This window comes from Thalassophryne amazonica, chromosome 7, assembly GCF_902500255.1.
Source record: "Thalassophryne amazonica chromosome 7, fThaAma1.1, whole genome shotgun sequence".
Taxonomy (NCBI): Eukaryota; Metazoa; Chordata; class Actinopteri; order Batrachoidiformes; family Batrachoididae; genus Thalassophryne; species Thalassophryne amazonica.
The window spans coordinates 79,778,212-79,805,446 of NC_047109.1; the positions used below are offsets into that span (position 1 = coordinate 79,778,212).

General features: G+C 41.5%; 1 protein-coding gene across 1 annotated transcript in view; it reads right to left on the bottom strand.

Annotated features, from left to right (window-relative positions):
- Positions 1-1,769: 1,769 nt before the first annotated feature.
- LOC117514328 overlaps positions 1,770-27,235 on the bottom strand; it is a 38,102-nt gene continuing 12,636 nt past the window's right edge. Inside the window, 9 exon segments of the mRNA XM_034174729.1 lie at positions 1,770-2,317; positions 10,115-10,279; positions 19,021-19,262; positions 19,405-19,907; positions 19,982-20,028; positions 20,157-20,262; positions 22,041-22,215; positions 24,666-24,741; positions 24,872-24,974. Of these exon segments, the coding sequence (XP_034030620.1) occupies positions 2,152-2,317; positions 10,115-10,279; positions 19,021-19,262; positions 19,405-19,907; positions 19,982-20,028; positions 20,157-20,262; positions 22,041-22,215; positions 24,666-24,741; positions 24,872-24,974 (1,583 nt within the window). The 3' untranslated portion in view covers positions 1,770-2,151.

A 27,235-nucleotide genomic window follows, 5' to 3' on the forward strand; every position in this document is an offset into this window, starting at 1 on the left:
CTTATTTGTGTAATAGTTTCCTTACTGTGAATAAACTGCATATTGAATGGAAGCTATAATTTAATTTATTCATTTAATTAAGTGTATCTTGATGATCATCTGGTCTCGGGATGCTGAACCTTTATGGGAACCTCCATGTTTATCCTCCAACACATTCAAAACTAGCCGAGTTACCCGTTCCACGCACAGGTAATAGAGAGATTCATTTTAGCCATGTTATTGTATATTTCATGTCACTTTAGTTATGGTGTAGTAAGTTGCATTGCATTGTGTGTATGTTGTCACCATTAAGTTTCATAGGGCAATTTGTGACATTTATAAGACTCAAGTGAATGATGATAAATGGTGACAGCATATCTTATCACGGCAATGGTCTGGCATGCCGTACACAGCAGGTACATTTTAACTGAAAAAAAACATGCTTTAATTGGCACATGGTACGCGCTGGCCTGTTCGGATTGTAATTAAAGTGCACCCCAGCCAGCCACTACTATGTAGTAAGTATAGTGTGATGCTTGCTACCTGACCTGAGTACCACGTGAACTGTGAAAATAAGGGCTCCAGTGAGTGGGTTGTGATCTAATATATAAGGCTGACTGTGTGTGTGTGTATATTCATGAACCTACACTTTCAGCCCAAGGGCCCCAGTGACCTCCCCCTTGGTGCCCCCAGTCACCATAGCAAGTTTGGTGTGGATTGCTTAATTACTGTGGCTGTACATAGTGAACATACACGCACACACGGTCAGCTTTATATATTAGATGGAGCTCTCAGGGTCCATTTTTTGGGGTTTCAGAGCCAACAAACCAAACCAAAGCTAAATTCTTATAATAAAAATTAACAGTAGCTTCAGCTAAATGTTTAATCAGTTTAGTGTCGTGGTCTCAAACTGATTCCAGAAAGGGCCTAAGAGGGTGCAGGTTTTCTTTGCAACCACTCACTCACTCAAAGGGTTAGCTGTGCCCACCACTGTCAGTATGCAGGAGCTACGGCCCACTACTCTACAGCCACCATGACACTTCCACAAATTTGATCCCCGCACTGCTGCACAATTCATCGTGCCATTCCAACCCTCCTTGTCCCGTTTAACGCCGCGTTATATAAAATAATCACTTCATAGCAGATGACGCATTTGCTCTCAGAACTTGATTGATGAAATCATCTGTCATCGCTCCCAGAATCACAGGCGTGCGTGTCGTATATCGTAATGGACTGGTAGAACATTTTCATTCCTTCTTATGACTTTGATAATGTATGTGTAAAGTTATGTTTATTATAGATGTAACATCTTTCCATAATCGTTCAAATGCGCTGCGGCAATGAGATGCATTGACATGCAGTGACACGCAGTGGTTTTGAATAGGTTGCGCAACGTTCACAACTAGTTCACAAAATTAATGCGTGCCGGAGGTTTTGATCATTTTCTTTGCATACTGGCTCACAGCTCACGCACAGTTTACAAGTTTACTCACTGGCACACTAGACTGCGTGCCAGTCTGGGAATCAAATTCATGCAAGTGTCAAGGCACCTTAACACGCTTCCTCCACTCGATCGCCCGTCACCCACGACTCTCTGTGATGAACAGCTGGATCGGTTAACATGAACACCAGCAGGCTGTCGCCCCATCAGAGCAGGCAGCTGCTGTTCTGAAAGGACCTGAATCTGCTAAAGCAGAATCATTCCTGCTGATTCCACAAAACTCTGCAGGGATCATTTTCACATCCATGGCTGACATGGAACGGCGAGATGAGAAAGAAAAACGTTTAAAGGATACTTCACTCCAGCACCAGAGATGATGTCTTCTGCTGTGAAATGGTCTAAATTTGACTTGAGTCATTATTTTACACCATCTGTTGTCTTCCTGCTGCTAAAATCCATTACTTTAATGCTGCCAAAATGGACGTAAAAAAAAAAACCAATAAACCAAACAACCTCCCATATGTTCATAAAGGAGAGAGAGTTGCAGTCTGCTCCTGATTCAAGTAAAACACAACAGATGGTGCGATGCACTCAAATCAAACTCCAACCGAGCCAGTGTGAAATATCCCTTTTAGAGTAGTGGCGCCCAACCACAACCTCTCAATAGTTGACTAAAATAATCATTTCATTTTGTATTTCACTGATTGATTGCAGCAGTTACAGTGCTGAAGTCAAATGATGAGGGATGTGTATTCAATAGGTACCAGCCCCTCTCTGTTTCCCTGACGACAGCGAATCCAGTCTTGGTCAACGCCACTTAATACCACAAGCTCCTCCCCCTTGCAGAAACTGAGTGCCGAGCCTGTTCCAGAGTAGTCGCACAGCATTCGTACTGACCTGGGGACAGAAAACACAGACCTTCAAAGACAACAGCGTTTGCACAAACTCGCCACCCCCACAATATGACTCACGCGCCCCTTGTGTGAGTCAGAGCTGCACCAGGGCAGACTGTCGATTTAGTAACTGTAATCCATTCAAATTTTACATTAAATTATTACACACCGTCAGCAGGATCACAGTTTCCCCAAATGGCAAAATATAGTAGAAAGAGATGGCTTTCTTCCAGACAGCAATCAAATTTCAGTCCAAAAAAAAAGGAAAGAAAAGAACCGATGCTGTAAATTAATTACAGCACTCAAACAGGTTCATCAGGGAAACTTTAAGTCTGGATACTTCGATATTTAATATTGTTCAAATTCCACTTAATATTTTACATTTAAATATGTTTCTTGTTAAATATCCTCAAAGTCTCACAGTCCTGTTTATGCTTATGGAAATTCCCACTATAAGCAAAAAATGCAGGTATGAAACACCTTGTTTAAGATGTCTGTGACATACAGTGTTGTGCAAAAGTTTTAGGCGGCCCAGAGTTAGAGTTTAATGCCCTTCCTCCACCCCACCCCTTTTTTATCGGTATGTCAACACAAAGTCAGTTCCAACAAAAGTGAATATGTGAGCTATATTTTTTATTCTATAATAATAATAATAATAATTTCTTTGTAAGTGTACTGGCCAGTAGAATATCACACAAACACAGTTGCAAATGGTCATCCATCCATTTTCTATACCCGCTTAACTTCAATTAAGGGTCATGGGGGTGGGAGCCTATCCCAGCAGTAACAGGGTGTAAGGCAGGGTACACCTTTTACAGGACGCCAGTCTGTCGCAGTGCCACATCTAGACAAACAAACACATTCACATACGCATGCACACCTATGGTGAATTTATTCCAATTCACCTAACCTGCATATGTTGGGACATGGGAGGAAGCCAGAGCACCCGGAGGGAACCCACACAAACATGAGGAGAACCTACAACTCCACACAGAAAGGCCACAGGTGGGAATCAATCCCATGACCTTATTGCTGTGAGACATCAGTGCTAACCATTAGGCCACTGTGCTGCCTGCAAATGATCATGCAATATTAAATGATTGTAAAACATGGTTAGTCATACTTTAAAGTTGTGGAGTTTTGTTTCCTTAAAAGAGTTGTTGAGGTCCTGTGACTTATATACAAAAAAAAAAAATCATGTTTAAATAGAACCCAATTTTCAAAATGATTTTCATGAAAGTTGAAATTCATCACAGATTTAATTTATTTCAGAATATTTATCAGGTCTTCATAAGTTTTAATGCTTTTGTTGTACATTAAATATGCCTAAAACATTTGCACAGTACTGTATGTCACAGACTGACATATCTGGACAACTGTGTACATCGTGAGACACGTGCACTGAGCCAGTGTGCCATGTGTGACACACCCACATATGCTTCACCTGTAGATAGGGTCTGTAGGTTAGTTAGTTTTGGTGACAAACTTTGTGTATTTTCTGTTTTTAGGACATCTGGTGACTTAAATTAGCTTAAAGATCTAGTACCTTTTCATAAAAATGTATTTAACTCAGAAAAGGATGGGCTTCACCATCGCTGTCAGATGTGGAACAGTACACTAACTCCACAGTAGGATCCACACCACGATACACCCATCATGATTCAATACACGTCAGGATACATAATCTCAACAATGTTCACACTAATTATGTAGAAAGTAAACTGTAAAGAATGTTTTAACTTTAAACATACAAATTATTCTAAAGTATAAATTGCAATCTTATTAGTATATTTTATAAATCATTCATTCTTCTGCAAGAGGTTGTTTTTTTCTCCCATACAGTAGTTGACTTTTCATAGGTTCCCTATACTCATTAAAAAAAAGCCAACATGATTCATACAGGCTCCACAATATGATTATTATGATTCAAGATGTATTGTTACACCCCTATTCCTTAGTATTCCAATAATAAAGGATTCACAATCTTATATTGCCAATACAATCAAAATTTCCCTAATCTGGAAACAATTTAGAATTTAGACCCACATGGGTTAAAATGAAATGACTCAACACCATGACACACTTTCTGTGGAGGGGGTGTTTTGTGATAGTGTGTTGAGAAAATATGTCCTCCAAAAGTTGGAATTCCACTGATATGCTGCACATGCTAGTGTCAGCAGAATGGAGCTGAAGAGACACTGTAGATTAGTGACTCAATGTGGCAAAACACTCAAACACAGCAACATATACAGTGAGTAAACACCAGAGATCTGGTTGGGAAGAAACAAGGACAAAATGTGGACATATTTCACACGAAGGTTTTATCTGATATCTGCTGGATGGGTAAAACAACACTCACACAGCCCTGTGAACTTCAAACTGTGCACGCACACATGCTACTTCCTTCAAATCTGCAAAATCTCACGATGTAGCACTATTTATTTAACCAGGTTAGTCCCATGGAGATCGAGACCTCTTTTTGCAAGGGAGATCTGGACAATTATAAAGTTTCCAATTCACCTAACCTGCATTCTTTAAATGTGGGAGGAAACCGGAGCACCCAGAGGAAACCCACGCAAACACAGAGAGAACATGCAAACTTCACACAGAAAGGCCACAGGTGGGAATTGAACCCATGACCTTGCTGTGAGACAACAGTGCTAATCAATCAATCAATCAATCAATTTTTTTTTATATAGCGCCAAATCACAACAAACAGTTGCCCCAAGGCGCTTTATATTGTAAGGCAAGGCCATACAATAATGATGTAAAACCCCAACGGTCAAAACGACCCCCTGTGAGCAACACTTGGCTACAGTGGGAAGGAAAAACTCCCTTTTAACAGGAAGAAACCTCCAGCAGAACCAGGCTCAGGGAGGGGCAGTCTTCTGCTGGGACTGGTTGGGGCTGAGGGAGAGAACCAGGAAAAAGACATGCTGTGGAGGGGAGCAGAGATCGATCACTAATGATTAAATGCAGAGTGGTGCATACAGAGCAAAAAGAGAAAGAAACAGTGCATCATGGGAACCCCCCAGCAGTCTACGTCTATAGCAGCATAACTAAGGGATGGTTCAGGGTCACCTGATCCAGCCCTAACTATAAGCTTTAGCAAAAAGGAAAGTTTTAAGCCTAATCTTAAAAGTAGAGAGGGTGTCTGTCTCCCTGATCTGAATTGGGAGCTGGTTCCACAGGAGAGGAGCCTGAAAGCTGAAGGCTCTGCCTCCCATTCTACTCTTACAAACCCTAGGAACTACAAGTAAGCCTGCAGTCTGAGAGCGAAGCGCTCTATTGGGGTGATATGGTACTACGAGGTCCCTAAGATAAGATGGGACCTGATTATTCAAAACCTTATAAGTAAGAAGAAGAATTTTAAATTCTATTCTAGAATTAACAGGAAGCCAATGAAGAGAGGCCAATATGGGTGAGATATGCTCTCTCCTTCTAGTCCCCGTCAGCACTCTAGCTGCAGCATTTTGAATTAACTGAAGGCTTTTTAGGGAACTTTTAGGACAACCTGATAATAATGAATTACAATAGTCCAGCCTAGAGGAAATAAATGCATGAATTAGTTTTTCAGCATCACTCTGAGACAAGACCTTTCTGATTTTAGAGATATTGCGTAAATGCAAAAAAGCAGTCCTACATATTTGTTTAATATGCGCTTTGAATGACATATCCTGATCAAAAATGACTCCAAGATTTCTCACAGTATTACTAGAGGTCAGGGTAATGCCATCCAGAGTAAGGATCTGGTTAGACACCATGTTTCTAAGATTTGTGGGGCCAAGTGCAATAACTTCAGTTTTATCTGAGTTTAAAAGCAGGAAATTAGAGGTCATCCATGTCTTTATGTCTGTAAAACAATCCTGCAGTTTAGCTAATTGGTGTGTGTCCTCTGGCTTCATGGATAGATAAAGCTGGGTATCATCTGCGTAACAATGAAAATTTAAGCAATACCGTCTAATAATACTGCCTAAGGGAAGCATATATAAAGTGAATAAAATTGGTCCTAGCACAGAACCTTGTGGAACTCCATAATTAACTTTAGTCTGTGAAGAAGATTCCCCATTTACATGAACAAATTGTAATCTATTAGACAAATATAGCGCCTTGGGGCAACTGTTTGTTGTGATTTGGCGCTATACAAGAAAAAAGTTGATTGATTGATTGATTGAAATATGATTCAAACCACCGCAGCGCAGTGCCTTTAATACCTATGGCATGCTCTAATCTCTGTAATAAAATTTTATGGTCAACAGTATCAAAAGCAGCACTGAGGTCTAACAGAACAAGCACAGAGATGAGTCCACTGTCCGAGGCCATAAGAAGATCATTTGTAACCTTCACTAATGCTGTTTCTGTACTATGATGAATTCTAAAACCTGACTGAAACTCTTCAAATAGACCATTCCTCTGCAGATGATCAGTTAGCTGTTTTACAACTACCCTTTCAAGAATTTTTGAGAGAAAAGGAAGGTTGGAGATTGGCCTATAATTAGCTAAGATAGCTGGGTCAAGTGATGGCTTTTTAAGTAATGGTTTAATTACTGCCACCTTAAAAGCCTGTGGTACATAGCCAACTAACAAAGATAGATTGATCATATTTAAGATCGAAGCATTAAATAATGGTAGGGCTTCCTTGAGCAGCCTGGTAGGAATGGGGTCTAATAAACATGTTGATGGTTTGGATGAAGTAACTAATGAAAATAACTCAGACAGAACAATCGGAGAGAAAGAGTCTAACCAAATACCGGCATCACTGAAAGCAGCCAAAGATAACGATACGTCTTTGGGATGGTTATGAGTAATTTTTTCTCTAATAGTTAAAATTTTGTTAGCAAAGAAAGTCATGAAGTCATTACTAGTTAAAGTTAATGGAATACTCAGCTCAATAGAGCTCTGACTCTTTGTCAGCCTGGCTACAGTGCTGAAAAGAAACCTGGGGTTGTTCTTATTTTCTTCAATTAGTGATGAGTAGAAAGATGTCCTAGCTTTACGGAGGGCTTTTTTATAGAGCAACAGACTCTTTTTCCAGGCTAAGTGAAGATCTTCTAAATTAGTGAGACGCCATTTCCTCTCCAACTTACGGGTTATCTGCTTTAAGCTACGAGTTTGAGAGTTATACCATGGAGTCAGACACTTCTGATTTAAAGCTCTCTTTTTCAGAGGAGCTACAGCATCCAAAGTTGTCTTCAATGAGGATGTAAAACTATTGACAAGATACTCTAACTCCCTTACAGAGTTTAGGTAGCTACTCTGCACTGTGTTGTTATATGGCATTAGAGAACATAAAGAAGGAATCATATCCTTAAACCTAGTTACAGCGCTTTCTGAAAGACTTCTAGTGTAATGAAACTTATTCCCTACTGCTGGGTAGTCCATCAGAGTAAATGTAAATGTTATTAAAAAATGATCAGACAGAAGGGAGTTTTCAGGGAATACTGTTAAGTCTTCTATTTCCATACCATAAGTCAGAACAAGATCTAAGATATGATTAAAGTGGTGGGTGGACTCATTTACTTTTTGAGCAAAGCCAATAGAGTCTAATAATAGATTAAATGCAGTGTTGAGGCTGTCATTCTCAGCATCTGTGTGGATGTTAAAATCGCCCACTATAATTATCTTATCTGAGCTAAGCACTAAGTCAGACAAAAGGTCTGAAAATTCACAGAGAAACTCACAGTAACGACCAGGTGGACGATAGATAATAACAAATAAAACTGGTTTTTGGGACTTTCAATTTGGATGGACAAGACTAAGAGACAAGCTTTCAAATGAATTAAAGCTCTGTCTGGGTTTTTGATTAATTAATAAGCTGGAATGGAAGATTGCTGCTAATCCACCGCCCCGGCCCGTGCTACGAGCGTTCTGACAGTTAGTGTGACTCGGGGGTGTTGACTCATTTAAACTAACATATTCATCCTGCTGTAACCAGGTTTCTGTTAGGCAGAATAAATCAATATGTTGATCAATTATTATATCATTTACCAACAGGGACTTAGAAGAGAGAGACCTAATGTTTAATAGACCACATTTAACTGTTTTAGTCTGTGGTGCAGTTGAAGGTGCTATATTATTTTTTCTTTTTTAATTTTTATGCTTAAATAGATTTTTGCTGGTTATTGGTAGTCTGGGAGCAGGCACCGTCTCTACGGGGATGGGGTAATGAGGGGATGGCAGGGGGAGAGAAGCTGCAGAGAGGTGTGTAAGACTACAACTCTGCTTCCTGGTCCCAACCCTGGATAGTCACGGTTTGGAGGATTTAAGAAAATTAGCCAGATTTCTAGAAATGCGAGCTGCTCCATCCAAAGTGGGATGGATGCCGTCTCTCCTAACAAGACCAGGTTTTCCCCAGAAGCTTTGCCAATTATCTATGAAGCCCACCTCATTTTTTGGACACCACTCAGACAGCCAGCAATTCAAGGAGAACATGCGGCTAAACATGTCACTCCCGGTCTGATTGGGGAGGGGCCCAGAGAAAACTACAGAGTCCGACATTGTTTTTGCAAAGTTACACACCGATTTAATGTTAATTTTAGTGACCTCCGATTGGCGTAACCGGGTGTCATTACTGCCGACGTGAATTTCAATCTTACCAAATTTACACTTAGCCTTAGCCAGCAGTTTCAAATTTCCTTCAATGTCGCCTGCTCTGGCCCCCGGAAGACAATTGACTATGGTTGCTGGTGTCGCTAACTTCACATTTCTCAAAACAGAGTCGCCAATAACCAGAGTTTGATCCTCGGCGGGTGTGTCGTCGAGTGGGGAAAAAATGGTTAGAAATGTGAACGGGTTGGCGGTGTACACGGGGCTTCTGTTTAGGGCTACGCTTCCTCCTCACAGTCACCCAGTCGGCCTGCTTTCCCGGCTGCTCGGGATCTGCCAGGGGGGAACTAACGGCGGCTAAGCTACCTTGGTCCGCACCGACTACAGGGGCCTGGCTAGCTGTAGAATTTTCCACGGTGCGGAGCCGAGTCTCCAATTCGCCCAGCCTGGCCTCCAAAGCTACGAATAAGCTATACTTATTACAAGTACCATTACTGCTAAAGGAGGCTGAGGAATAACTAAACATTTCACACCCAGAGCAGAAAAGTGCGGGAGAGACAGGAGAAGCCGCCATGCTAAATCGGCTAAGAGCTAGTAGCTACGCTAAGCTAGCGGATTCCTAAAAACACGCAAAGTGAATAATGTGTAAATAATTTAGAGGTGATTCAGCAGAAGGAGTGCTTTAGTTAAGGCACGTAAAGATTACACTGGGAAACAAATCGTAATCTAGATAACTAGATCAATCTAACTGCGCAGATTAAACAGCTAACAGATACAGAAAAACACCGCTGTGCTCCGGAACAGGAAGTGATACAATACCGCAGTGACAGCCAACCACCAGTAGAGGCAAGCAAGGCAAGCTAACCACTAAGCCACCGTGATGCCACTATTCTAGCAATATAATTATGGTAGCTGTAATTCTGTGATGTGCCACAGGATAAATGTACTTTATAATTAGATTTCAACACAAAGAAAATTTTGTCATTTTGGTGGCAAATCAAAAATGACTACACCTTTCACATGTATAATATGACCCCATTAATTAATTGACTTGTGACGTTAAATTGAATGTTTATCTTTCATTATTGTGCCCTGATGTGGTTTTCTTCAGTTTAATTTAATTTAAATTCTCCCGAGTTAGACTGAAGTTTTCTCAGTAGTGTTGCACATCCTCTGACAGGCTTAAGAATGGGGGATTGGTTTTATGACTTATTGCCCAGCGTCGTCTAAATGGATCACATGGTGCTTGTTATACCTGAGTGGTTTGGGTTTGGTGTTCAAATCCAGTGTTTCTGCCTCTCTGTCTGACTCTGGCTCTGGTTTGTCCTGGGGCTCTGGGGCACTCATCATCAGGGTGGAGCTGCTGCTCACCATTCGGGTTAGTGCTGTGACACCAGGAGCCAACCACTGTGAGGGACGTCTGAGGGACAAGCAGGAGGAGAACAAGAACGGGAAGCATGCAAAAAGGACTGAGATACTGCAACAGAGACACCATCACACAAACCTTGCAACAGGAGTCCAACAGTGACTCTAGACTTTCTAAATTTTATTTCCAAACACTGCAGTAGTGAATCTCACTGATTTATTAATGATTTGTTTGTTATTTATGGGGAATTATTACACAATGATCTCGAAAGACCTTTTAACTAATTGTATTCTATTCATTTTTTAAATAATTAAATTCCTAAAAGTGTTTGTAAGATCATACTATGAGCCCCGAATCACTCTTTTATGAGAAAGAATTGGCAGAAAAGACACAAAAGAAGTTATTTTAGAAATTTCAGTTATTTGTATACCAAATTATTAATGGCAGGAAAGTTACAACCCTAAAACTGTTGTATTTTCTTCACATTTTAAACCACATTCCTTGTGTGCTTCCAGTATTTAATGATGCAGTCACATTAATTATGGACAACATTAATTTCATTTTTCTGTGTAGGCTCTCAGTTGTCCAGGTGGTTTCCATAGTAGAGAAGCTTGAATTTTCAACTGGACTGGGTTGCTTGACGTGAGGATGTTTCGCTTCAAATCACAGAAGCTTCCTCAGCTAAAATTCTTGCTCTGGTAGTCTGACTTCTGTCTTGACTCTTGTAGAGAAGAATAAAGCAGAAGCCAACAAAAGCTGGAGTTTTTAACCTAACCAGACCCCACCTACCGAGAGGCTGACTGCTATAGGCTAGTGACTAAACAATAGCTCTAATTAGCACCTATTGTGGTCTAGTTAGCACTCTCCTAATGACAGGACGGAAGCCTCCCCTGATGGCTCCCTTGACGATTCTCCTGATGACGTGAATGACTCATTACCATGAACAAAAGACTGAAACTGCTTTGACCTGAGTACCACATTGTAAACAAGGGACAAAGCGTGTCTGAGACCCGCTCCGCGGTTAAGGCTGGGTTTCAACTGTTTTACAAAGAATGCTTCCTTGACACCTCTCAAACCATTTCTTCTCTCTGGCTAAGATATTAAATTCCTTGTCCTCAAATGTGTGGTTAGTGTCTTTCAGGTGGAGATGAACTGCAGACTGAGGTCCACTGGTGACCTCTCTGCGGTGCTGGTATAGCCTCTTGTGTAAAAGTTGCTTCGTCTCACCTATGTAGTGTTCATTACAGTTTTCCTGACATCTGATATGATACACTACATTGCTCTGTTTGTAACTAGGGATCCTGTCCTTAGGGTGAACTAATTTCTGTCTCAAGGTGTTGACTGGTTTAAAGTAAACTGGGATTTTGTGCTGTCTGAAGATCCTCTGTAATTTTTCCCCTACTCCTGCTAAATAAGGGAGAGACACTCCTCTTCTTCTTGTCTCCGTCTCCTGTCTATCTGTTTCTGATATCTGTATCTGATTTGAAGCGAAACGTCCTCACGTCAAGCAACCCAGTCCAGTCGAAGATTCAAGCTTCTCTACTATTAATTTCATTTTTTTTTTTTTTTTTTTTGGTCTACTAAAATAAGAGGGTCTGGAAGCTTTGTGTTGTGTGGTGCTGATCATACACAAATATCTAACTTTACAATTGCAAGCTTAAAGTATGGAATAAAATTTTTAAGTGACATTACCCAGTGAACACGTTTCCAAAATTGATTAGTTTCTTACAAATTACCATAACAAGCTAATTTCAGAGATAGCGACATGTAAATCAGGGTATCAAAACTATTAGCCAGAAAACAGATTGCTATACCAATGATGTGTACGAGTATTTGTACTGTCCAATACTGTCTTACTAGAACAGTTGTTTTCTGTAGTACTTAATTTTATAAGATGATGTACTGTAGCTATGATGGCCACCACCACAAACTATCCTGCAAAACATAGTACTGTGTAGATCATGACAACTAGCTATCTACGTACTTCTGCTAAACGTAAATCCCTTTGGTTGCTCCGTTGTTTTAACTCAGGGTCACCACAGCAGATCCAATGTAGATCTCCAAGTTGATTTGGCACAAGTTTAAGGCCGGATGCCACTCTACATTACATGGAGAAATGTGGCAGGGGTGGGGTTTGAAGCAGGAACCTTGTGCACTGGAACCAAGTGCACCAACCATCCCGTCTATCTACTGCTGCTACTAGCCAATAATGCTTCAAGAATTCCACATTGGGATTAATATCAACCTCTTTTTAATTTAATTTAATTTATTAATTTATATAGCGCCAAATCACGACAAAGTCGCACCAAGGCGCTTCACATAATTCACAACAACACAAATTAATCTAAATTCAAAATTAAAAGCAAGAAAAGCACAGTTAAAAGATAAAACACAGTAGAATAAAAAGAAATTACAAAGCAAGCACAAACAGATTAAAAAATGAATGATAAGATAGTCTAAAAAAGTGGGTCTTCAGTCTTGATTTAAAAATCTCCACCGTGTCAGACTGCCGAATAACAGCAGGTAGATCATTCCAAAGAGCCGGACCATGGTAGGAGAAGGCTCTATACCCCACAGACTTTTTGTTCATCCTCGGAACACACAGAAGCCCTGCGCCCTGTGAACGCAAAGGCCTCGCAGGTACGTAGGGCTTAACCAAGTCCGCCAAGTAGGAAGGTGCCAGTCCATGAACAATTTTATAAACCAACAATAAAACTTTAAAATCCAATCTGGCAGAAACCGGTAGCCAATGAAGGGATGCCAGAATGGGAGTAATGTGGTCAAACCTTCTACTTTGTGTCAAAATTCTGGCAGCAGCATTCTGCACCAACTGAAGTCCTCGAATGCTAGACTGTGGCAGACCAGAAAATAAAGCATTACAATAATCCAATCTAGAAGAGACAAATGTGTGAATCAGAGTCTCAGCATCAGCCATAGACAGGATGGGGCGAATCTTTGCTATATTTCTCAGATGAAAGAAAGCAGTCCTCGTAATGTCCCTAATGTGGAGGTCAAAGGACAACGTAGGATCAAAGATTACCCCAAGGTTCCTCACTTTGTCAGTATGATGTATAACACATGAACCTAGGCTAAGCGCCATCTGATCAAATTGGTGCCGATGTCTTGCTGGGCCAAGAACCATCATTTCAGTCTTATCAGAGTTCAAAAGTAGAAAGTTGCTAGACATCCAACTTCTCACTGCTGCAAGACAGTCCTGTAAAGATTTTATGTGGACAGGATTTCCAGCAGCTATCGACATATACAACTGAGTATCATCAGCATAACAATGAAAAGCAACCCCGAAACACCGCAAAATGTTCCCAAGGGGTGCCATATACAGGGAAAAAAGCAAGGTCCGCTACTACCTTGTGCTGAAACTAGCCAAAATAACAGGTGCCTCTGTTCGATTTCCTGTCAAGACAGACAACTCCCTAAGGTGCCCTTGAGCAATGCCCTCAATCCCCAAGTTGTTCCTCGTGTGCAGCTAGGTCAGAGGGGCGGTTGAGAAGTTTTGAGCCTGACCCAGAAAAAGTAGAGTGTGGTTCTCCATCATTAGCATTCGGAGAAACCAACATTTCTCAACATTGCACCAAGAGAGCAAAACATCACATCCTCGAGAAATGGTCTCTCAGAATGCAAAAGACGGAAAACCACGCCCTACTTTTTCTGGGTCAGGCTCAAAACTTCTCAACTGCCCCTTGTACCTTGCATAGCAGCACTCTGACATAAGTGTGTAACTGTGTGTGACTTGTGAGGCTTCACTGTAAAGCCCTATAGAAATTTACCATTTAATCTGGCTAATACGACACTACTGCTGTGACAAACCCAACTGAAAAAGGGAGAAGCCAAAAGAATTACTATCTGGCCGAATGCACAACATTTTCCTTGTTGCTTGTCAAGCAGTGGTACCTAAAATATCCGTAAACATAATTCCCCACAGGAAGAAAAACCCAACAGAAGTTGATGAAAGGCTAAGCTGACATGCACAGGGGCACAGGCAGAGATACCTTCAACCAAAATCAGTGGACTCCTGCAGTCAACTTCACTCCCCTTCGGGGAATTATCAGTAATGCTAAATTCAATCAATTCAATCAATTTTTTTATATAGCGCCAAATCACAACAAACAGTTGCCCCAAGGCGCTTTATATTGTAAGGCAAGGCCATACAATAATTATGTAAAACCCCAACGGTCAAAACGACCCCCTGTGAGCAAGCACTTGGCTACAGTGGGAAGGAAAAACTCCCTTTTAACAGGAAGAAACCTCCAGCAGAACCAGGCTCAGGGAGGGGCAGTCTTCTGCTGGGACTGGTTGGGGCTGAGGGAGAGAACCAGGAAAAAGACATGCTGTGGAGGGGAGCAGAGATCGATCACTAATGATTAAATGCAGAGTGGTGCATACAGAGCAAAAAGAGAAAGAAACAGTGCATCATGGGAACCCCCCAGCAGTCTACGTCTATAGCAGCATAACTAAGGGATGGTTCAGGGTCACCTGATCCAGCCCTAACTATAAGCTTTAGCAAAAAGGAAAGTTTTAAGCCTAATCTTAAAAGTAGAGAGGGTGTCTGTCTCCCTGATCTGAATTGGGAGCTGGTTCCACAGGAGAGGAGCCTGAAAGCTGAAGGCTCTGCCTCCCATTCTACTCTTACAAACCCTAGGAACTACAAGTAAGCCTGCAGTCTGAGAGCGAAGCGCTCTATTGGGGTGATATGGTACTACGAGGTCCCTAAGATAAGATGGGACCTGATTATTCAAAACCTTATAAGTAAGAAGAAGAATTTTAAATTCTATTCTAGAATTAACAGGAAGCCAATGAAGAGAGGCCAATATGGGTGAGATATGCTCTCTCCTTCTAGTCCCCGTCAGTACTCTAGCTGCAGCATTTTGAATTAACTGAAGGCTTTTTAGGGAACTTTTAGGACAACCTGATAATAATGAATTACAATAGTCCAGCCTAGAGGAAATAAATGCATGAATTAGTTTTTCAGCATCACTCTGAGACAAGACCTTTCTGATTTTAGAGATATTGCGTAAATGCAAAAAAGCAGTCCTACATATTTGTTTAATATGCGCTTTGAATGACATATCCTGATCAAAAATGACTCCAAGATTTCTCACAGTATTACTAGAGGTCAGGGTAATGCCATCCACAGTAAGGATCTGGTTAGACACCATGTTTCTAAGATTTGTGGGGCCAAGTACAATAACTTCAGTTTTATCTGAGTTTAAAAGCAGGAAATTAGAGGTCATCCATGTCTTTATGTCTGTAAGACAATCCTGCAGTTTAGCTAATTGGTGTGTGTCCTCTGGCTTCATGGATAGATAAAGCTGGGTATCATCTGCGTAACAATGAAAATTTAAGCAATACCGTCTAATAATACTGCCTAAGGGAAGCATGTATAAAGTGAATAAAATTGGTCCTAGCACAGAACCTTGTGGAACTCCATAATTAACTTTAGTCTGTGAAGAAGATTCCCCATTTACATGAACAAATTGTAATCTATTAGACAAATATGATTCAAACCACCGCAGCGCAGTGCCTTTAATACCTATGGCATGCTCTAATCTCTGTAATAAAATTTTATGGTCAACAGTATCAAAAGCAGCACTGAGGTCTAACAGAACAAGCACAGAGATGAGTCCACTGTCCGAGGCCATAAGAAGATCATTTGTAACCTTCACTAATGCTGTTTCTGTACTATGATGAATTCTAAAACCTGACTGAAACTCTTCAAATAGATGATCAGTTAGCTGTTTTACAACTACCCTTTCAAGAATTTTTGAGAGAAAAGGAAGGTTGGAGATTGGCCTATAATTAGCTAAGATAGCTGGGTCAAGTGATGGCTTTTTAAGTAATGGTTTAATTACTGCCACCTTAAAAGCCTGTGGTACATAGCCAACTAACAAAGATAGATTGATCATATTTAAGATCGAAGCATTAAATAATGGTAGGGCTTCCTTGAGCAGCCTGGTAGGAATGGGGTCTAATAAACATGTTGATGGTTTGGATGAAGTAACTAATGAAAATAATTCAGACAGAACAATCGGAGAGAAAGAGTCTAACCAAATACCGGCATCACTGAAAGCAGCCAAAGATAACGATACGTCTTTGGGATGGTTATGAGTAATTTTTTCTCTAATAGTTAAAATTTTGTTAGCAAAGAAAGTCATGAAGTCATTACTAGTTAAAGTTAATGGAATACTCAGCTCAGTAGAGCTCTGACTCTTTGTCAGCCTGGCTACAGTGCTGAAAAGAAACCAGGGGTTGTTCTTATTTTCTTCAATTAGTGATGAGTAGAAAGATGTCCTAGCTTTACGGAGGGCTTTTTTTATAGAGCAACAGACTCTTTTTCCAGGCTAAGTGAAGATCTTCTAAGTTAGTGAGACGCCATTTCCTCTCCAACTTACGGGTTATCTGCTTTAAGCTACGAGTTTGTGAGTTATACCACGGAGTCAGGCACTTCTGATTTAAAGCTCTCTTTTTTAGAGGAGCTACAGCATCCAAAGTTGTCTTCAATGAGGATGTAAAACTATTGACGAGATACTCTATCTCACTTACAGAGTTTAGGTAGCTACTCTGCACTGTGTTGGTATATGGCATTAGAGAACATAAAGAAGGAATCATATCCTTAAACCTAGTTACAGCGCTTTCTGAAAGACTTCTAGTGTAATGAAACTTATTCCCCACTGCTGGGTAGTCCATCAGAGTAAATGTAAATGTTATTAAGAAATGATCAGACAGAAGGGAGTTTTCAGGGAATACTGTTAAGTCTTCTATTTCCATACCATAAGTCAGAACAAGATCTAAGATATGATTAAAGTGGTGGGTGGACTCATTTACTTTTTGAGCAAAGCCAATAGACTCTAATAATAGATTAAATGCAGTGTTGAGGCTGTCATTCTCAACATCTGTGTGGATGTTAAAATCGCCCACTATAATTATCTTATCTGAGCTAAGCACTAAGTCAGACAAAAGGTCTGAAAATTCACAGAGAAACTCACAGTAACGACCAGGTGGACGATAGATAATAACAAATAAAACTGGTTTTTGGGACTTCCAATTTGGATGGACAAGACTAAGAGTCAAGCTTTCAAATGAATTAAAGCTCTGTCTGGGTTTTTGATTAATTAATAAGCTGGAATGGAAGATTGCTGCTAATCCTCCGCCCCGGCCCGTGCTACGAGCATTCTGACAGTTAGTGTGACTCGGGGGTGTTGACTCATTTAAACTAACATATTCATCCTGCTGTAACCAGGTTTCTGTAAGGCAGAATAAATCAATATGTTGATCAATTATTATATCATTTACCAACAGGGACTTAGAAGAGAGAGACCTAATGTTTAATAGACCACATTTAACTGTTTTAGTCTGTGGTGCAGTTGAAGGTGCTATATTGTTTTTTCTTTTTGAATTTTTATGCTTAAATAGATTTTTGCTGGTTATTGGTAGTCTGGGAGCAGGCACCGTCTCTACGGGGATGGGGTAATGAGGGGATGGCAGGGGGAGAGAAGCTGCAGAGAGGTGTGTAAGACTACAACTCTGCTTCCTGGTCCCAACCCTGGATAGTCACGGTTTGGAGGATTTAAGAAAATTGGCCAGATTTCTAGAAATGAGAGCTGCTCCATCCAAAGTGGGATGGGTGCCGTCTCTCCTAACAAGACCAGGTTTTCCCCAGAAGCTTTGCCAATTATCTATGAAGCCCACCTCATTTTTTGGACACCACTCAGACAGCCAGCAATTCAAGGAGAACATGCGGCTAAACATGTCACTCCCGGTCTGATTGGGGAGGGGCCCAGAGAAAACTACAGAGTCCGACATTGTTTTTGCAAAGTTACACACGATTTAATGTTAATTTTAGTGACCTCCGATTGGCGTAACCGGGTGTCATTACTGCCGACGTGAATTACAATCTTACCAAATTTACGCTTAGCCTTAGCCAGCAGTTTCAAATTTCCTTCAATGTCGCCTGCTCTGGCCCCCGGAAGACAATTGACTATGGTTGCTGGTGTCGCTAACTTCACATTTCTCAAAACAGAGTCGCCAATAACCAGAGTTTGATCCTCGGCGGGTGTGTCGTCGAGTGGGGAAAAACGGTTAGAGATGTGAACGGGTTGGCGGTGTACACAGGGCTTCTGTTTAGAACTACGCTTCCTCCTCACAGTCACCCAGTCAGCCTGCTTTCCCGGCTGCTCGGGATCTGCCAGGGGGTAACTAACGGCGGCTAAGCTACCTTGGACCGCACCGATTACAGGGGCCTGGCTAGCTGTAGAATTTTCCACGGTGCGGAGCAGAGTCTCCAATTCGCCCAGCCTGGCCTCCAAAGCTACGAATAAGCTACACTTATTACAAGTACCGTTACTGCTAAAGGAGGCCGAGGAATAACTAAACATTTCACACCCAGAGCAGAAAAGTGCGGGAGAGACAGGAGAAGCCGCCATGCTAAATCGGCTAAGAGCTAGTAGCTACGCTAAGCTAGCGGATTCCTAAAAACACGCAAAGTGAATAATGTGTAAATAATTTAGAGGTGATTCAGCAGAAGGAGTGCTTTAGTTAAGGCACGTAAAGATTACACTGGGAAACAAATCGTAATCTAGATAACTAGATCAATCTAACTGCGCAGATTAAACAGCTAACAGATACAGAAAAACACCGCTGTGCTCCGGAACAGGAAGTGATACAATACCGCAGTGAGAGCCAACCACCAGTAGAGGCAATGACCAATTTCAAGAAGGTATCGGGGTTTTAAATGATGTGTGTAGCTGTAGAGTCGAAGTATGAGGTGTTCATGGGCTGACCTGGATGGTGGTGTTTGACCAGTAGGGCTGTTGGGACTTTTAGACGCTCCAAACAGCCTCTCCAGACCCCAGGGGACCTGATTATTACTGCTGATGGAAGTGGAGCCGCTCCCTGCCTGGTCCTGTGGATCCATCTTTGTTTCCTCTTTCTGGTTCTGCACTGCTGCACGACCCAACTCAACCAGGTTCTGGCTCAGTTTACCTCCCCAGCGTATCATAGCACCCCATCCCTGCTGGATCACCTATGATGTAAAAATAAATATATACACACACACACACACACACACACACACACACACACACACACACACACACACACACACACACAGTACATAATACAGCAGGCTCAAAGAAACAAAAGTGGTTACAAACAAAAGCCAGTACCTGTCCTGCCTGCTGAGCCAAGCTGTCCTCTTCAACAACAGGAGGCGGCAACTTTCCAATTTCCTTTTCCTGCACCCACAACAGCTGTGGACTTGTCTGCTCAAGAGTCACTGAGGCCTTTATGGGTGCATCATTGCTAACTGGTGACTGTATTCCATGCACTGGATTTGCTGAAGGTGAAGATTTTGCACTATTCAAAGCTGTTTTATGTTCTGGGCTTCCAAAATCTACTTCTGAAAGGCTTTCAAGATAGCTGGTACCACGACTCTTGGAAAGGGATGTCCTGGTTGGCTGCTGAGATCCTGCATCCTGAACGGGTGGACTGGGGATCTCTGGGCTGTGGCTGTCTGGTGCTAAATGATGGTGTTGGAAGAGCAAGTCAAGGTTAAAGGTCAGCAGGCTGAGAGGCTGCAACAAGAGGAGCAGCTCATCGAAAAGAGGCTGGCAGGTGGTCCGTGACAAGCGCATAAAGGAGGAGGGATGGTAATGCGTCTCCAAAACATCTGACAGAAAGACAGATGACTGTCACTCACATAAATGTACACAACAATGGGAAACACAAGTGATGGAAACTTACCACCGCAAGACTGAAGGTGGGACAGCCAGAAATCAAGATGTTTGATACTACAAGACAAGAGGACAGAAGAGGAGTGCTGAGAAATCAGAGGACATATCCATGGAAAATACAATATGGAATATGATATGAAGTCTTGTTTGTGGATGAACAAAGAAAAATGAGATCTGATGCTCACTTGAGTAGGCCGAGGAGGAAGGCGTTGAACCTGTGATTACTCTGTTTGAGCTGAGGAAGCTCACCAACTCTAACTTGTAGGGTAAACAAGGCCTGAGTTTTGGGACCTTGAAAAAAGATGAGAAAAATGCAGTTCTATACTGTAGATACAAGAAATGTGCACACAGTTCCATAAGTACTTGCACAACACCAATTTCATAAGTTCTCAAAAGACTGTACACAACTAAAAGCATGCAAAGAGCTATAATGACTCCCTGTGTGGAACCCAGAGATGCCACCGCAAACTGGGACTTCATCAAGACTTTACTGCAGTTGCCTTCAATTCCTCCTTCTTTTGTGGAATGATGACTTCCAGTTATTCTTCATGATCTGTTGGGTTCAGTTGTGGTGAGTGGCTTGATGAACTTCAAACCTATTTTTCTTTTTAAAAACTTAACTTGAATTGTTTTTTGTGGTATGCTCCAGGTCATTGTCCGTCTACACCACAGAGATGAACAAAAGACTAGCACATGTATCGAGCTTGTTTCACCTGCCATCTTGTATGAGGAATTGCCTTGGTGGCTTTTTTTTGGGGGGGGGGGGGGTCCTCATAACTGTAAAAGATTCCAGTGGCCTTCTCTATAAATAACTCGAAATTCAGTAAGTCATCTCTATAATTTTGTTCTTCCAGGGGGAGTCGCAGACTGTTTCCCATGTCACCTTACGGTATCCGAGGATAAATACAGACACTGATGGGCCTCAGGGCGACTATACGACTTGCTTCATGGTTAGATCTCATTATAACATAATTTTCATCTCTCATGAGGTGGTTTTTCAAGTGATTTGAAAAAACATTTGGCATTTTTGTTTTACAATTATAGGTCACATGAAGTACAGGGGCAGCTTGGTGGATTGGTGATTAGCACTGTTGCCTCACAGCAAGAGGGTTGTAGGATCGCTTCTTGCCTGGTCCTTTCTGTGTGGAGTTTGCATGCTCTCCTGTGTTTGTGTGGGTTCGCTCCGACTTCCTCCAGCTTCTAGACATGCAGGTTTGGTGACTTGGAAGCTTTAAAACTGACCATGAGTGAGTGTGTGGTTGTGTTTGTCTCTGTATACTGTATGTGGCCCTGCGATAGACTGGCATCCTGTTCAAGGCCCCCCTTTGAGTCTGGTCTGCTTGAGGTTTCTTCCTTGGAGGGAGTTTTTCCTTACCACTGCTGCTCTGGGGGTTAATAAGGTTAGAGCTTACTTGTGTGAAGTGCCTTGAGGCAACTCTGTTGTGATTTGGCGCAATATAAATGACAATAAATTGAACTGAAATAAGGTGTAGTCTGCCTATCACCCAATGATCACCAGGATGAGCTCCAGTATCCCAGTGACCCTTAATTGGAAAAACCGGGTATAGAAAATGAATAAATGATGGGCATTCCCAGGCCATTCCCAGTTCTTTTTTTTTCCCCCTTCTTCTTTTTTTTAAGAATGTATCAAAACATTGATTTGGCCACAACTAATGTTTGTGCAGTAATCTCTGATGAACTTCATTTAATTTTTTTCAACCGACTGTTTCTTTACTGACACTTGCAGCTCATGGGATGTCATTCTAACAGCAGACATCAATAGATTCCAGACACACTTCTGAGCGCCTACACTTGAATGTCTATGTATAAAATAGGCTGTAACTCCTAATCCTTTCATTTTATTTGGACAAAATGCCCTCAAAGTAAAGCACAAAACCACCACTTATTTTATTTCAAATCCACTGTGCTGTGCACATATGTAAAATGTTGAAATTGGTGTTACTTTCTAATTACTTGTGGATTTAATTTTATATATCACATTATTACCCAACATTACACTCCTAAAATACAAATCAGTTCAGGCTTTCACATGCTGCTCGGTGTGCTACCTGGCCGGGTTGATGCCTGCACGAGACCCCAGGTTGAATTTGGCCTCCTGCCGGCAATCAGATCACTCTGGTGAGGTTTACGTCCATCAGACAGCAAGTTGTGCAGGGCGGGGCAGAGGCACTGCAGCACCACACGGCCCAGAGCTGGATTTATGCTGCTGTCTCCTGATAAGGACTGACGAGAGGAGAGGAGAGGGGAGCAAAATGTGGGAGGACAGTGTTGGAATAACATGGGAGAGAGTGAAGAAGATGATGCGCAGTGATAAGGATGAGGTAGGGAAGAAGATCAGAAAAGATGTCTCGAGAGAAAGCAAGGTACAGAAAATAGGACACATACAGGGAGGTTTAGACACAAGAAGTAGGATGGGATGGTGGTGGCATTATTTGAAAGAGAAATTTGGAGTTAGTACACAAAGAAATTCTACTATCAAGAGATCAACTCATCTAAAGACATTCTAATACCTTGTTAACTGAGAGAAACTGAGGAGAGACAGAATATTCCAAAAAGGAAGGAAGAAAGAAAAATTTATAAAGATTAAAACAAAGTTGTTTCATAGTACATAACAGATTCCTTCTGAAGAGTAAGTACTGACTCTCCTTGGACGGACTGACAGTCCATCACAAGTTATTTCTCCAGCCAAGGTTGGTACCCATTTGTCTAGTTGGGTGAACTGGGACAGTGTATAGCTTAAGTGTCTTGTCCAAGGACACAGACAGGGAGCGTGACTGGGAATCAAACCCAGTAGTGCAGCAGATAACAGAAAAAAGTGTTCAAATGGTGATGCAAGCACCAAATTTGGCACAAATACACCTTAGACATTACCCTGTTGAAAAGGCAGGGTGTCCATTTGAATTTTCAATAGGCAGCCAGGTAGGGGTCAATTGAAGAATTACACAGAGGTCACAATTAAAAGATGCCCCAATCATATTGAAAACTACACCACATTATTTATCTGATCACAGAGATTCCAAAAAGTTAGGGCTATCTGGCTATAGTTTGGGCTATCTGTGACAATGTTATGGGGTAAAATCAGCAAGAATGGTGACAAAGGTCAATCTTAGTTTATACAGGGGTCAAAACTTAAAGTTGCTCTAATTTTGGAGAAAATGCAAATTATTGGCTGGGTTAACAGGGTGTTAAAAAGGAATAGTTTGCATCATGTGCCATGCTTAGGTATCATGTTACGTGGTAACATATGTCACATGTCATACAATCCAATGGATGCTGACATTGTTTAATCTTTAATTTGTAGACCAAGCACTCAACACAGTCAAAACTATTCCATTTATTAATCCTATTAGCTCACCCAATAACATTTATTAATGTTAATAATTAATAATTTGCACCACTTTTTACCAAAATTGGAGGATCTTTAACTTTTGATCCCTTTCTCACCATTCTTGTTATATGGCTGGGGGGGCCTGGCTGCCGGTTTGTTTCTGTTTTTTGGTTTTCCTCCCAGGTGGCGTGCGTTTGGGACTGAGTGGCTGTGTTGCTGAGGCTGTCAGGACCTCACCCTGATCACCTGCGACTCGTCAGGACTCACAGCTGTGGTGCATCTGGATGGATTGGAACATGTTGGCATTTAAGACTGGAGTGCACAGTGTGTATTTGCCAGAGACTCGACCTTGTGACCAGACGGGTGAGATCGTCGTCTTGGGAGCCATCTCATCAGCAGCGGATGCTGAGAACGTCCAGGTTTGATGCACAGTCTGTGAAAGAGGAGGGGGTGAGGTTTCACGCTCGTCAGCACACTTCCTGAGGTACTTTAGATTTTGTGACTAACAGTTATACAGTCAGTAAATGTGGTGTCCCTCACACCTTATTGTATTGAGCTGTTTGTTAGTCATGTATCAGCTTCCACTGCAGTGGAGTTTTGTGAACTGGATGTTCCATGCCTGCAGGTTGGGAAGCTGATCAGTAATCAAGCCAGGAAGTGTTTGCTGTTTGTACACCTTTAAGTGTTCTGTGTGTAGAGTGTGGACTCACATAATGGTTCCTTCTTTCACAGACTCGGTTGTTGCGGCCACCTGGGGGGTGTCGGCGGGGTCCTTGGGTCCGAAACAGCTTCTGGCTCCGGACCGTTAGCGCTGCTGGGAGCGCACCACGCCAGGCGACACCTTTTTGTTATTATATGATCACTGTTATGTATTAAATTCAGTTAGCCTTTGAACCGTGCTCTGCTTATTTCATACTGGGTCCTTCAAACGCTGGTCGGTTCTCCGAGCTGCGTCCGACACATAACAATTCTTGCGATTTTTTTACCCCATAACTCCATAGAATTCAGTCAAAAATGGTCCAAACTATACCTTTTTGAAATCGTTATGATCAGACAAATAATATGGAATACCTTTCAATATGATTGGAGCATTTTTATATTTTGACCCCTGTGTAATTCTTCAATTGACCCCTACCTGGCCGCCTATTGAAAATTCAAGTGGACACTTTGCTTTTTCAAAAACACTGCATGCCAAATTTTGGTGCTTGCATCACCATGTGAAGGTTTTGTCCTGTAATATCTCGTACTCTGCTGCACACCAGGGCCTAGCAACATCCATGGAGACCTGTATGGTATGCAGGTCTTCCAGAAGCAAAAAGTGACATAAAATTCTGCAATTTCCTACCTTCTGAACTACGGTCCGAGAAGAACCTAAATGGGCCAGGACGGCTGCCACGCCACACTGACGGCACTGACCAGAGCTGCAGGAAAAAACAATAGTGTGTAGTCAACAAACATCAAAGAGAAAGTTGACAGCTGTACAAGAGCGTGCGCGCTGCGCGCACACACACACACACACTCACACACACACCTTTCTTTTCTTGCCAGAACAGAGAGGACAGTCCAGCATCTCTCATTGACTGCTTCACATCATCTCCTATGCAAGACGGCTCTCCGCTCTGCACTGAGCCAGCAAACGAGATGCTGCGAACAGCTGGCATAGATGGTAAAAGGGAAAATTAATCACTTAATATATAGATTATTAAAAATATTCAATGTGTGCAAAGGAAGCAGAGTGGAATATCATCACAAAATATTAGAGCTTTAGCGGCAGCAACTAATCAATGAGGAGCATTAAAATAAGCAGATGGCACCATTGGACGACAAACAAATGTAAGCAGATCCTGTAACTTACAAGAGCACTCATAGGGTGTGGTAAATCAGCCAGAGTAATAATGACCAGTGCCATTATTAATGGCTCATCAAGCAGACAAAGGGGAGCAGTCCACACTTAATTCCCCTACATCAAATGCACATACTGTAAGTGAGGGCATATTGAAACAGTTTCTGTTCGCTGTTCATGTTATATTTGATCCACATAATCTAAAATTAAACAAAACACAAAAAAAAAACGTGTAATCCCATTCACCCATTGTGGATGCAAACAGCCTGCACTGTGACCTCATACTGTATTCATTACGTGCCTTCACCTGTCATATCTTGTAATGAGAGCTTTGTCAGTGTCCAAATACTTATGACCCCACTGCATTTTGTCAACAGTGGTAAAGCACCTTTTGAGGATAGCCTAAGCTGGCCACTCACCACGATATGATGGAATATGAATGCACGTTTCTCTGGGAAGTCCTATTGCTGCGTGTGTGGAGGACCTGTCGTTATGAACGTGCATCTTGGGAGATGAGTCCAAAATGCAAGCATTGTCAAGCACGTTTCAAAACTCTGCAGTGTGTCCAGTGTCATATTTCCTGTATTACATCCAGTGGTGGGCACAGTTAACCGAAAAAGTTAGCTTTTGATCCATTAATCCGCAAACTGAAAAGTTAACTTTTATAATGCTAAACCAATAAACTGTTAAGAAATTTAGTGGAACTTACTGCTAACCACTAACTTTTAGTACTGACTCAGTTGCAGCCACATCAGGTTACACTGTGACTACTGATAAACCAACAAGGGCTGCTGGGTAAATTCCCAGGATCACAAACATAAAACGAATGCATGAAAAAAAAAAAAATATCATCTTATCAAAGCAGTAAATTGCAGTATTAGAAGTCACAGTATCTCTCTCTCTCTCTCTCTCTCTCTCTCTCTCTCTCTATCTATATATATATATATATATAAAATATTATTTTTAGGAACTGGGTTAATGGAGCTTGCGTTCACTAACACAAAACAAATGTATGAAAAACAAATAAATAAAAAATAAAATCCCAAACATGTTCATCGTCTTTATAAAAAGCAGTAAATCGCAATATGAATATTCACAGTTTGTTTCTGTATTATACTATATACAAACACAGGATGGTTTCACCCAGTGTTTGCGTTCAATGCGACTGGTAAAATCTTTACCTCACCTGCCGCGTTGAGCTTCCCCAACAAAGAAACACACATAAGTTGGTCTTTACATAAAATATAACAATAAGTGTCTTTTCACTTTAAAAAGTAAAGATCTGCATGTACACACCATCTTTAAAGCAGAGTCACTAACTGTCGATTGACACTACGGAGCTCATCTCGACAGAACAGGACTGTTGCAGGACACACAACAGACAGAAAACTAACATGTGACTTTAAGGTTTACAAAGGTTTTTGGACCATTAAATTGTACTAATTTTACCAGCAAAAAAAAAATAAAATAATGTTTAGCGGACTGAAAGTTAGCAGAAACTAAATTTAGTGGAAGCTAATTGGTCCGTTGTATGCTTTTCAAAGTGTGGTGAAAAGTTAATCGACTAACAAAAGTTAGCCTTCGGTAATTAGCGGTTAGCGAGACTGTGCCCACCACTGATTACATCACAACATGCATTGTGTGGTTTTGCGTACATTATTTATTTGCAGAAAGACACGTGGCAACTGAGCAAAACAAGAGCAAGTCTAAGACAAGACACACTCACCTGTGGACAAAACCCACCAGACTTGTATAAACAATTTGTGTGAAATGCAGATGCATGTTTTCCATGACTGAACTCTCAAAAAGGCACTAACTAGTTAAAATGTGGGAAAATAATTGTATCTTGTGCACACACGGAAATAAATTTTGGGCTCAACAAAACATGGCTTCATTATGTAAATCTCTGTCACAACAGAGCTCTGCCTCAAGCACAGTTGAGCGCGCAACTCCTCTGGTCCTTCTCTGCATGGATAAAGGACACACACTGTAATGTATGCGCTGTGTTCTGCGTTCTTCTGAAAAACGCTTCTACATTAATGTTGTTAAAGTATGTCATTACATTGCTGAGG